Source organism: Bos javanicus, chromosome 28, assembly GCF_032452875.1.
Source record: "Bos javanicus breed banteng chromosome 28, ARS-OSU_banteng_1.0, whole genome shotgun sequence".
Classification (NCBI taxonomy): domain Eukaryota; kingdom Metazoa; phylum Chordata; class Mammalia; order Artiodactyla; family Bovidae; genus Bos; species Bos javanicus.
In genome coordinates this window covers 45,248,945-45,262,144 of record NC_083895.1, presented here as the reverse complement: position 1 = coordinate 45,262,144, position 13,200 = coordinate 45,248,945, and the positions used below count along the sequence as shown (strand labels likewise).

At 51.8% G+C, this 13,200-nt stretch overlaps 1 protein-coding gene across 1 annotated transcript in view; it reads right to left on the bottom strand.

Annotated features, from left to right (window-relative positions):
- Positions 1-13,017, bottom strand: part of CHAT (choline O-acetyltransferase) — a 55,174-nt gene extending 42,157 nt beyond the window's left edge. Inside the window, exons 1-3 of the mRNA XM_061405681.1 lie at positions 12,918-13,017; positions 2,181-2,372; positions 1,462-1,580 (exon numbers count right to left, since the gene is read on the bottom strand). Coding sequence (XP_061261665.1) covers positions 1,462-1,580; positions 2,181-2,372; positions 12,918-12,983 — 377 coding nt within the window. The 5' untranslated portion in view covers positions 12,984-13,017. The remainder of the gene's footprint in view (positions 1-1,461; positions 1,581-2,180; positions 2,373-12,917) is intronic.
- Between the last annotated feature and the right edge of the window lie 183 nt (positions 13,018-13,200).

Here is a 13,200-nt window from a genome sequence, read left to right as displayed (position 1 = left end):
CCTCTCTGGGGCCCAGGGGCCCTCCCTCCTCTCCCCCTTCTTCTTTCATTCTTTCCTCCTCTTTCTCTCTCCCCCTCCCCGTCCTTCCCTGCTCCTCTAGTCTCTCCCATGCTCATGGGCCACCCACCAGATGACTGGCCCTAACGGTGCAGTAATCAGCTAGGGTTCCTGCTGCCCCATCCCTACCCCCAGGCTGTCAGTTTCCTGCACAAACCTTCACAAACACAGACTAAAAATGGTCCTGAGGAGAGAACTTGGGGGAGGAGAGGAAATCGGAAGGTGAACGAGAGGAGGAGGGAGAGGAAGCCAGGAGAGGCCACGGGGCAGGCAGGAGGAGGCTAGACCATTAGGGGCGGTGTTCTTCCAGGGGAACGCCTGTGCTGGGACTGGACTGGGCCAAAATCCCAGGGTTCTGGGAGATCCAATCTCCCAGGAAAAGTCAGTAATTTGGTCTCCTTAGTGCTAATGTAAAAGAAAGCCAGGTGCTGTCGGCTAGAAAAAGTCACCAGAAAACCTTACCACGGGACCCTGTCATCTTAACTGCCCATGGACAATGAACCTGGCTTAATTGCCTCAGGAGGAAAACACCCCGCTTCAACGCAATTTTGAGAACTGTATACAGAAGTCATTCATCTGTCCACATACTTCCTTTGTCCAGGGAATGCCCAGCTGTAGGGGAAGGGGGAAGGCTCCCGAACCCCCTCCCCCTCCAGCCAGCAGGTTGCTTGGGCTGGGTGAAGAAGGAGGGGGCGGGGGTCTTCCAGCCTGGATCAGAGGCCAAGGTGCAGCCTGCCTCGTGTTTTTATTTCCTCCCTCTGAACTGTCCCCACGCTGTGCCACATTTTGGTCTTGAGGCCAGAGACCTGGGTTTGGCTCTGAGAGACCCTCCGCCCTGCTCCACTCCTGCATAAATGGCCCCTCTGTCGCAGTCATCAGCGCACCCATAGGCCGTTCTAGCGGCTCAGTGAGCTCTGAAATTGCAGCAGATGGCAGACACTCTGGTGGTGGCTGGCGGGAAGGAGCCATTCCCACTCCCCGGGAACCTCTGCTCAGAGCTGGGGGCTGCAGGGAGCAGAGGCCTCTGAATCAGACTGGGGCCGCACATCCCAGTGGCAAGCCCCAGCTTCAAGCACCGGCAGGATCAAGAGACTACAGATTTCCTTCCAGGACCTCAGCCAGGCCAGACTGCCATGGGGGCACCTGGGGCCCATGACCTCCCCGCCCCATCCCACTGCACCCCAAATAGATATACCTGAGGAAGACCCCGTGTGTGTTACCCACGTGCCCCTCACCTACTCTTCCTTTGACCCCTTGGCCTGGATGGCCACTGTCTCAGGGCCATTTGGCCTCAGAAAGCTCAGCCAAGGCACAAGCTTCAGCCTCTCCTTCCTGGGGGTGGGGCCAGGCCCCCTCCTCCAGGCAGACTCCCAAGCTATGAGCCCGGGAGCCTGGTGTCCTCACCTTAACTGGTCATTGGTGTCTTGGAAGTGCTGCCGGGCAAAGATCACAGCTGGGCTGGAGTTGACAGGCAGGGCCAGGCGATTGTTGAGATACATGTCGTTCAGCCAGTACTCGGACACCTGCCAAGGAGGGTGCCATTATGCCCAGGGGCCACACACACCCTGCCTGGGGAACACATCACTCCCACCTTGGCATCCAGGAAGGGAAATGGGGACCCTTCACTAGATCATTCATTCATTCCACAAACATACACTAAGCCCCAGTTACGGGCTGGAGCTTGTGGCTCCCTGAGCCGTCCCGCCTGTCGCTCAGCCTCCTCCAACGCCATCTCCTTTCTTCCCTCTCAGTGTTCATCCTGCGTGTGTGCCGCTCTATCGTGTCCCCTGCCCAATCTTATGAGTGTCTCATTCCTGCCTTTCATCCCTCGCCCCTGACTTCATGCTACCCCTGCTGCTCCCAACCCTAGTGCTCATCTGCCCCCATCTGTCCGCCATCTCTGTACCCTGTCTCTCCCCATAACCCCATCTTTATCTGCATCTGTCCCCTCTCAGCCTCTCACCCTTGCCCCTTACTATCCCTCTGTGTCTCTCCCATGCCTGTCCCTCCCTCTGCCCCATCTTGGTCACCCACCTGCCCCTTATCCAAATCCCTCTATCTTCTTATCTAGCTTCTGCCCCTTGCCCCATGGGTTCCTCGTCTGCTGCCCCAGCAGCTCTTACCCAGTTGGCAGTCCTCTCCTGCCGTTCTAGGAGCTTCTGCTGCAGGGTCTCGCCAAGGCCGCCAGGGGCCCCAAACTGCTGCACGATGGCCTGGCTCCTCCTGAATTGCTCCTGGGGCACCAGGTGCTGCATGCACCGCAGGTAGGTGGCCAGGGTCTGCTGCAGTGGGGGCACAGGGAGTTTGGGCAGCCCCTGGAAGACAAGGTTCACAGGTTCTTGTGCCTGACCTTAAGTGTGGCCCCCGTCTGTCCGCAGACTGATCCCCTGTGTCTACCTCCATCTGCCCATCCCTGTTCCCTACCCTGGGACTTGTCTGTTTCTAGAGCTCAGCTCAGCAGGGCTGTGAACTGAGGAGACGCCTGTTTGCTTCTTCCCGCACCTCAGCCCTGCCCCTAGCAGGGGACCAAGTGCAGAGGAGAAGACTCTGGTGCTGACACCACACAGAACAAACTGCTGGCCATCTGTGTGATCTCTGGCAAATCACCCCTACCTCTGTGCCTCAGTTTCCTCCCCTGTAAAATGGGAGGAAGAAACTCCACTTCTTATAAGATCAAAGTGATCATGGATGTGAAAGTGCTTATGAACCATTAAGAATGAGTCTAAGATGAAACAGTCCTGTTATTGATACTGACTGCTGGCCACTCTTAGTTTAGGAGCTGTTCCCAGCTGGGGCTCCACAATCCAACTGATCTCTGGGCCCAAAGGGTGTGACTCTAATGGAGGGGTTTGGACAGGTGAAAGATGGAGAGAGGAATAGCTCACTGCCTGCCTTAATGACCAGAATTCTGCATGATAGTCTGATATTCATGATATGGGAGGGTGACTCGTGCACTGGACTCCTTATTAAATCCCTCCCTGTTATGAAACCCAGGGAGGGGCATTTAGCTCCATGTGGGCATGGGACGGGGATGGGGGACGATTCTTCCACTCTTAATCTCTCCAAGCTTCAGCTTCCTTATCCACAGGACTTAAACAACAATCCCTACCTGAGAGGGGCACAGGTAAATAAGAAGAACAACTGGCCCCATTAGGCACATCATAAAATGTCATGATATGACTATCCTTCTACCTCCAAAGGGATTGCTAAGAGAAAACCCATAACTCCTGGGGTCCCAAAGCATCTCGAGAATCTCAGTAGAACTCCTCACCCACGTGCTCCTGACGTGGGTTTCCCAGTTAACAAACTCTATCACTGTGGAATCGTGTGTGTTCAACAGGGCTATGGCTTAGCCTGGGCAGGAATTTTTGTCCAGTTTTCACGTGAGGAAACTGAGGGCCTAAGAGTGAAGAGACTACTCCAAAGTCATCCAGACATTCAGTGGCAGAGTCAGGCCCTGAAATAACCCCCCCACCCCACCCCACCGACAGCCCTCCTGCTCCTTCCTCCTCGGCCTTTCTCGTCCTTGCTTCCTTTTCCATCCATCCTTCTCATTCTTCCTCACTTAGCCGGTCACAATGAGAAGCCAGGATTTTTCATATTATTGACTAAACTTTACAAAGCTGGCAAAGAGCAGACAGCCTTCTTTCCGGGGTTTGTCCTCTGTGGGGTGGTAAAGGAAGTGAATTTTCTACCCCAGCTGGGCTGTGCAGTGAAGGGGGTCCACTGCGTACTTACCTGTGCTCTGCTCCCGCTGCTGCAGGGGCTGAGGTGAACCCCCCACCCCCTGCGAGTGTGAGTGAGCTGGAGCACATGCCCAGATGAGAGAAGGGGATCCGCCTGTCTGAGCCTGTTCCTCTAGAGCTCACTGCCCTAGGCGGAGGGAGAAGGGTGGCACTGCCAACTATGGGCTGCTCCTGCTGCCCTGGGGAACACTTGAGGATGGGTCTGGGCAGCAGTCTCGGTGGCCCAGCCCACTCCCAGAGAGCCAGGTCCAGCCCCCTGACCCCACCCTCTTCTCTCTCCTGGGGTCTTGGGGATCCGTGTGGTGGGTGAGTGGGGAAACACGTATAGAAAGCCCAGTCCAGCTGGTGACTTGTGCAAAAGTGGCAGCAGGTCTGGTTGGAGCTGCCCTTCTTCAGGGCTGTGCCAGTGACTCAGCCCGGGTCTTGGGGAATCAGTGATGCGGAAGACGGAATGAAGCAGGAACTCTGCTGAAATGTCTCAGCCCCTCAGGGTTCTGCCCAGACTCTCATGGATTTCTGACTTTGCCTGGGTACAGAGACAGGGGCTTGTACAAAGGAGGGCCTTTGGGTCCTGGGATCTTAGGTCAATAAACATTTCTGGGCAATTTATATGAGCCAGGTCCTGGGCTGAACTCAGGGACAATGGAGAGACAGAGCCTGCTCTCAAGGCAGCTGCAGTCCAAAGGGAGAGACAACAGAAGTATTTGTCAGACTGTTTGTCTAGACAACTTGATGAGCAGTTTCACAGAGAGAAGCCAGAAAGTTCTGATCAAGTTTTCACATGAAGCCCTGGGGTGCAGGTTGGGGTAAAGAGGTGTCAAGAAGACAGCTGTGGCACACTCACTTTAGAAGGTGAGTATGATACAGAAGGAGGATGCCTGCCCAGGGAAGGATGGCGTTGTCTCAAACTAGCGGGGAAGTTGGAGCCTTAAGGCTCCAGGGGCTGCGATGCGACAAGGCTTAGAGCAGGGAATTCAGCCTCATCCTCAGGCAATTCCACTGGGCTCAAAGCCATTGGAAGTGGAACTTGGAGAGCGGGAGGCGCCAAGAGAAAAGAGAGTACCTGGCCCAGATCAAGGACTCTCCCTGGCTTTGAGGGTAGCCGTCAGCATTCCCTCCGTATTCCCTGAAGACACTCCCAGCTCCGCCAGGTCCTCCCAGCCTCCTCAGCAAACTAGAGGCAGGGTTGTAGCTGGCGTTCATGCCCAGGAGAGCACAGGGCTAGGTGCCAGGCAAGATTCGGAGGCCAGTCCCACTTAATACTGTTAGGTAGGTAGAATAGGGAAAAGGAGTCCAAAATGGCGGTGGCTAAAAGACAAGGAAGGTCAAAGGAAGGTCCGAGGACCACAGTGAAGACTTCAGGCAGAACAAACAGCACTCTTGGCTAAGCCCAATTTGCATAGGGCAGGCCCAGGTGGAGGAAAAACATATAAAAGGAGGAGCCAAAGCGCTTTATCATGGACTCTCTCTCTCCCGCGTGCGTGCACGCTCGCGCTCTCTCTCTCTCTCTCTCTCTCCTGCTATCTTCTAAATAAAATGGAGCTGTAACACTGATTTGCCTAAGAGCTATAACACGGTTTGTCCAAGACCCAAGAGCTGTGACGCGCCGAGGGCTTTAATGTCCGTCGCTCCAAATCTTTGTTGTGACGAGACAAAGAACCGAGGAACATACACTCGCGTGACATCTATGGTGCCGTGACTCGGGTTTAACCTGGCTGAAACAACCTCCGCGCGGAAGAGGCCAAGCACAGCAGGAGCCCAACTCAGCAAAGCTCCCGCGCTAGAAGCGGAAGGTGAAGAAACCCAGCGCAGGGGAAGGCCCATCGTGCTGGAAACCGGGACAGCGAAAAACGAACTCAGCAGAAAGCTCACGCGGCCCAGTCTCAGATTCCAGAAGACCTCTGGTTAAGGTAAGAGGTCCTCGCTCCTATGGCTGGAGGGACCTTTACAATCTCGTTTCTTGTTTCCTCGAACCTCCCGCGAACAGGCAGGTGGCAGGGGGCACAATTAGGGACTCTGGAGAGGCTGCTCCTCAGCATGTCCCAAAGGCGCTATCTGCTGGGCCCCAGTAGCTGTTACCCAAGCTGGTGGGGGTTCTTCTGTCCTTTCTCTTCTCTGTGCCAAGGCTCAGACCAGTGAAACTGAGCACCGGTCAGATATTTAGCAAATTTTCTGGCGGGCTATGAAGGGGATTCCTTGGCACGTTTTTCCCACTGCTTTTTCCTCCTGTCCTTCAGTTCTCTCCCAGGACTCAAGCCCAGCCAAAACTAATGAAACTCAGGCTCTGATGTCTCATTGCAAAAATTCATTGAGAGACAAAGAGGTGGATTTGTTAGAATCCAGAGAGAAGCCACTCTTCAGGGTGTGAACCATTGCCGAGGACAAGGGCTGGGGCCATGGAATTAGGCCTGGCTAGGTTTTGTGAAGGGATGGAATTCATATGCTAGTGAGAGGATTGTCTCAGCCATTGGGGAACCACCCTCTCCTCCCTCGTGACCTTGTGCCTTGGAGCTGTCGCCTCTGACACCTGAGCTGTCCTCTGGGGTGTCTGTTGGCTTATAGATTGGGGATTAAGGTTTACCTGAATTGACTTGTCATCTTGGACCCAATTGATTTTAATTGGTTTACATTATACCCTTGTGCTATGTCATTCTTTCAAAGGTTGTGCTCTGCCCCCTTCCCTCCTGTTTCATGCTCTTTTCCTGAGCCCCATCCAGACCCACAAGGTTGCCTCTACAATCTTCTGGAAAGACAACCAGAAAATAGCTGGCCTTGGGAGGGAAATACTCTATAATATCCAACCCCCTAATCCTATCCAATACTGGTCACACTGGAGATCTTGGGGATGCCCAAACTCCAGTCCGGGGGGTCCCAGGAGGTCATCCCGCCTTGACCTGCCTAGGGATCGGTCTTCGAAAGGTTGTCACGCCTCAACCTGTTCGAGGATCCTCTAGTCCCAGGGGTCCCAGGAGGCTGTCACGCCTCAGCCTGCCTGGGGATCTGCACCCTGGCCCAGGGACGCCTGGCTCTCAGGTTGCAGCAGTTCTGGGTAGGATAAGCTTCAGAAAGACTCACCCTAAGGAAGTCGAAAGAGGTCTTTTTCTTTTCTCCCTGTCATGACTGTCTTTCAGGTGGGAAATAACCAATCCGCTTCCCGACAGACGCCCTTGAGATGCATCCTTGATAACTGGAAGCTGTTCGACCCTCTAGCTCTAAGGAGAAGTCGTTTGAAATTCTTTTGTGCCAATGAGTGGCCACAGTATCCACTGGGGGACGAGGAACACTGGCCTGAGGATGGAACTTTAAATTATAATACCATCCTGCAATTAGAATTATTCTGCAAAAGACAAGGGAAATGGACAGAGATCCCCTATGTCCGAATTTTCTTCCAACTAAGAGATATGAAGGAACTCTGTCTTAAGTATGGGATTGTAGTACGCCCTAAAAGTAAGCCCACTAGGCATATGGTGTTAGGCACAGACAACCAAGAAAAGGAACCCCTTGTGAAGGCTCACCTCCCACAGCTCCCAAGTTGCCTGGTGCTCCTTCCTCGTATCCAAACGTGCCCCCATATCCGGGAGCACCTCCTCCACAAAAGCCAGCTCGAGTATGTCCCTTAGTTGAAACTGGAGGAAAATTCGGACCAACCCGGGTCCATAAGCCCTTCTCCCTCTTAGAACTAAGGCAGATCAAACAAGACCTGGGAAGCTATACAGATGACCCAGGCAAATATATAGATACATTCCAACATATTACCTTGGCCCTTGACTTGATGTGGAAAGACATCATGGTCATATTTAGTCAAACTTTATCTGATCCTGAACATACCAGGGTCTTAAAGGAAGCCCGGAGGTATGCAACAGGGCTCCACATGTCCAGTGATAGATACCCAGTAGGGGAAACTGCAGTCCCCTCTTCCGATCCTAATTGGAATTATAAGGACCCGGAGCACATCTGGGAAAGAGATCATTTTCTAATTTGTGTGAAGGCAGGACTGAAAGCAGCCCAACAAAAAGTAATTAGCTATGCCCGGGTCTCAGCAATAACTCAGGAGCCCAATGAGAACCCCATTGCCTTTCTGGAGAGGCTAAAAGAGGCACTCCAAAAGTTTACCAATCTGGACTTAGACTCTTACGAGGGACAGGTGATTTTAAAGGACAAATTCCTGTCCCAATGTGCATCAGATATCAGAATTAAGTTACAATAGCTACAACAGCAGGATCCTGCTGCCTCTTTAGATGAGATGGTCCAGACAGCCACCAATACCTTTTATAACAGAGAACAGGAGAAGGAGGCCAAGGCCCAGGATAAGGAGAGAAAGAAAGAGACAAGGCATGCCCAGATGCTGGCCGCCCTCCAGAGAAGCCCTATGGCAAACCCGAAGTCCTTGAAGGACAAGGCACGAGACAGATGCCTGATCTGTAGACAGGCGGGGCATTGGGCCAAAGAGTGTCCAAACCGTGACAAGTCTCCTAGAACGGCTTGCCACAAATGCCATCAACTGGGACACTGGGCGGCACTCTGCCCTCGGGACCCAAGAGCCTCAAGGTCAAGCGCCAAGCCTACCCTCACGATGGTTCAAGAGGACTGAAGCGGCCCGTTCCAGCCAGCCCGCTGTCACAGATAACCATCACGGGCTGGAGCCAAGGGTGCAACTGGATGTGGCAGGTAGGTCCGAGAATTTCTTGGTTGACACAGGGGCTACCTACTCTGTCTTGATCTCCTACTCCGGAGCCTTCTCCTCCCAAACCTGTACCATTTTGGGTGCCACAGGAAAAGCAACTCCTAAAAGATTCACCCGAGCACTTCTTTGTTGCTGGGATGGACAAATATTTTCCCACCAGTTTCTGGTGGTCCCTGAGTGTCCTACCCCCTTATTGGGAAGAGATATACTCACTAAACTGGGGACCACCCTTGTGATGGGAAGTTTTTCAGCCCCTAGAGCTCTACAGCCCCTGGTCACTACTGAAGAACCCATTACACCTTCAGTAGAGAGGGACCAAAAACTATGGGAAGACAAAATTAACCCCCAGGTGTGGGACCAGGGGATTCCTGGGCGAGCCCACCAAGCTGAACCGCTCATCATTGTCCTCCGAGATCCCACTCGGTTTCCTAATCGGAAACAATATCCTCTCAAAAGAGAGGCTCGGGAGGGACTACAGCCTTTAATAAATAAATTCCTTGCTTGTGGGCTATTGGTCCCCACCAGTTTGCCATGTAACACCCCAATCCTCTCAGTAAAGAAAAAAGGACGGAACCTGGCGAATGGTTCAAGATCTCCGGATCATAAGTGAAGCTGTAGTCCCCCTCCATCCCACAGTACCCAATCCCTATGTAATCTTGGGAGAAATCCCACCCAGTGCCAAGTGGTTTACAGTCTTGGATCTCAAAGATGCATTTTTTGCATACCACTGGCTAAAGAATCTCAATATCTTTTTGCCTTTGAGTGGGAAGCTCCAGGAGAAAAACACCAACGGATGATTTGGACAGTATTACCTCAGGGGTTCAGAGATAGCCCCCACCTGTTTGGACAGGCCCTTAGCCGGGATCTCCTAGATCTGGACCTGGGACCTAATGGGAAAATATTACAATACGTAGATGACCTACTAATCTGCTCTCCAGATGAGAAAAGTGCCCAACGACATGCAATTCAGGTTCTAAACTTCTTGGCAGAAAGGGGACATAAAGTCTCCCATGCTAAGGCACAGATGGTCAAGAAAAAGGTCACTTACCTGGGAGTTCAGATTACACATGGGTCCAGGAGGCTGTCCTCTGATCGGGTACACGGAATCCTCCAGTTGCCCTCCCCTACGACTTGAAAACAATTGCAAGCTTTCCTGGGGCTAACTGGTTATTGTAGAATCTGGGTACCCAACTATGGTCTAATTGCCCAGCCCTTATATGAAAGCTTAAAGGGACGAGATGATTCAATCCCACTGATGTGGGGAACTCCTCAAAAGAAGGCAGAGGCTACACTAAAACAGGCCTTAACTCAGGCACCTGCCTTGAGGTTGCCAGACCCAGAAAAAGCATTCCAACTTTATGTCCATGAAAGAGAGGGAATAGCCTTGGGAGTGTTAACTCAAAGGCTGGGATCTGAGCCCCAGCCTTTATCCAAGAGGCTCAATCCAACTTCCTGAGGTTGGCCCCCCTGCCTTCGAAATCTTGCAGCTATTGCAATCGTGATAGAAGATGCTTCAAAACTCTCCTTTGGGAGCAAACTATTTTTACCAGCCACCAAGTAAAACAACTCCTAAATGGGAGAGGCCATTTATGGATGTCTGATCAAAGAATCCTCAGATATCAAGTAATGCTGATGGAAAATCCAGGCCTCACTATATCCCCTTGTGAGGTTCTTAACCCAGCCAGCCTCCTGTCTACCCCCGAGGGCTCTCTCCCCTTTCACTCTTGTCTAGAAACCTTGGACCACTGGACAAAACCCTGCGAGGGATTGTCAGAAGATCCTCTGACCAATCCTGAGGAAATCTGGTACACCGATGGAAGCAGCTTTGTCTTGGATGGAAAAAGAGGAGCCGGGTATGCAGTAGTCTCCAGTTTTGAGACCATAGAGGCTAAGCCTCTGCCACCAGGTACTTCAGCCCAATTAGCTGAGCTCATAGCCCTGACTCGAGCTTTAGAGCTGGGAAAAGGAAAAAGAATAGCCATTTACACTGACTCCAAGTATGCCTTTCTGGTGCTACATGCACATGCGGCTGTTTGGAAAGAAAGGGGCCACTTGACCACCCGAGGGTCCCCAATCAAATATGGTGATCAGATTCTTCGACTCTTGGAGGCAGTCCATCTGCCCACTGAGGTTTCAGTCTCCCACTGTAAAGGACACCAAAAAGGGAACATGGAAGTGGCACGAGGGAACCAAGCAGCTGACCAGGCAGGTAAGATTGCAGCATTACAGAACCATGACCTAATAGGGATTGCCACCTTAGTTCCACAGACTAATTTTCCAGAAACTCCTTCATATACTGAAGGTGAGACTCTTAAAGCTAAGAGCGAGGGCTTTCAAGATCATATGGGGTGGTTCCAAAAGGAGGGACTCCTTTTTCTGCCTGGGAACCTCCAATGGAAGTTGGTTAACTCCTTACATGCCACCACTCATTTAGGAGAAAAGGCCCTCCAAAGATTACTAGAAAGGTCCTTCAGAGGAACAGGCCTCCAAACAACTGTAAGACAGGTGGTCTCCTCTTGTCCCACTTACCAATTAAACAACCCTCAAGGAGCTCGAAGACCCCAGCTGGCCCAGCCCATCCAACGACGTGGGGCCTACCTAGGAGAGGACTGGCAGATGGACTTCACCCAGATGCCAGTTTCTCAAGGGTATAAATACCTACTAGTTATGATAGAATCATTCACAGGATGGATTGAAGGCTTTCTCACCCAGACTGAGAAGGCTGAGGAGGTGGTGAAAAAACTGCTGCATGAAATCATTCCAAGATTTGGTCTGCCCAGGTCATTACAAAGTGACAATGGGACATCATCTACTTCTAAGGTCACCCAAGGAGTCTCGAAAGCATTGGGCATTACGTATTATCTCCATTGTGCCTGGAGGCCTCAATCTTCAGGAAAAGTAGAAAGAGCCAATCAATTCTTAAAATCAGCGATAAAAAAGATAACCCAGGAGACCTCCCTGGGATGGAAGGAGGCTTTACCAATAGCTCTCCTCCGCACCCACATTGCCCCTAAGGAACAGGTTGGTCTTACTCCTTATGAGATGCTATATGGGAGACCTTTTGTTTATGTCATTGACCTCTTCCTAGATCCAGAGGTTCAGACCCTCCAGTCTTATACCATGGCCATTGGGCAGTTCCAACAGGATATACGCTTGTGGGGTATGAACCAGGACCCAAAAGATTCTAAAGAGTTACCACTATATGCTCCAGGAACTCAAGTCCTAATTAAAGTCTGGAAAGATGGGTCCCCAAAGGCTCAACTCCAGCCCACATGGAAGGGCCCCTACCTTGTAATACTTTCTACCCCCACAGCAGTCAAGGTACCAGGACATGACTCCTGAATTCAGTACTTACGAGTCAAGCCATGGAAGAAAACAGAAGAGGACACTCAATACACCTGTGAGCCCCTGGGAGATCTCAGATACCTATTCAGGACTACCAATGAGTGCCATTCTAACGAACACCCCCAAAATCTGGTTTCTGGGAATAAGATTTCTCAGGATAACTCTGAAGAGCCAACACAGCTTGACAGAGACTGTATTCCAAAACAGACAGGAGATAGATCTTCTGATCCCTGAACAAGGAGGGACTTGAGCCATTCTGGCCATGTGAATTTAAAAGTGACCAATGTCCCTACTAGTCCTTGTTATGATTATTCCATGTACTGTTAATTGTCTAACCTGTTTCGTCTCTGCCCAGGTCAACCAGCTACAACATGCAATGCCAGTTCAACAAAGATATAAAACTACAGCCAACCACGGAAAATATCACACACCCTTGGACACCGCTATAAGGACTCTGAGGATTGAGACTAGCAAGAGGGGGAGGCCCAATACCCCTCGCCACCCCAGTTCAGCAGGAAGTAGCCAGAAAGATCTCGACACCCCTATTCCCAAAGAATTGGGCCTCCCATCTCTTGAGGGGGGAATGTTAGGCAGGTAGAATAGGGAAAAGGAGTCCAAAATGGCGGTGGCTAAAAGACAAGGAAGGTCAAAGGAAGGTCCGAGGACCAGAGTGAAGAGTTCAGGCAGAACAAACAGCACTCCTGGCTAAGCCCAATTTGCATAGGGCAGGCCCAGGTGGAGGAAAAAACATATAAAAGGAGGAGCCAAAGCGCTTTCTCACGGACTCTCTCCCGCGTGCGTGTGCTCTATCTCTGTCTCTCTTTCTCTCTCACTCTCTCTCTCTCCTGCTATCTTCTAAATAAAATAGAGCTGTAACACTGATTTGCCTAAGAGCTATAACACGGCTTGTCCAAGACCCAAGAGCTGTGACGTGCCAAGGACTTTAATGTCCATCACTCCAAATCTTTGTTGTGATGAGACAAAGAACCGAGGAACATACACTCACATGACGGTACTGTTCTGGAAGCAAGGGCTTGCGAATGGGGAGAGCAGGAATGAGAGAGGGGGCTCTGAACATCACTTACAGGCTCCTCCTCACTGCCTGGACTTTTTGCCGCCATCTTAGGGGGAGCTTTTTCACAGATGGGCATCTTGGTGGCTTCTGATTGTGGACGCAGAGGTGTGGACCTGGGGACCAAGAAGCAGACAGGCATCAACACAACAGCCACCCAGACCTGCCACAGGATCCTTCACCTCCCACAGCCTGTCCCCCTGCCCCTGTTCTGATCAGTAGGGTTCCCTGGGACTGGGAAGACCAGTCCCCCTGACCACAGCATCCTCTCTGCAGCTCCAAATAGGAGAGGGTGG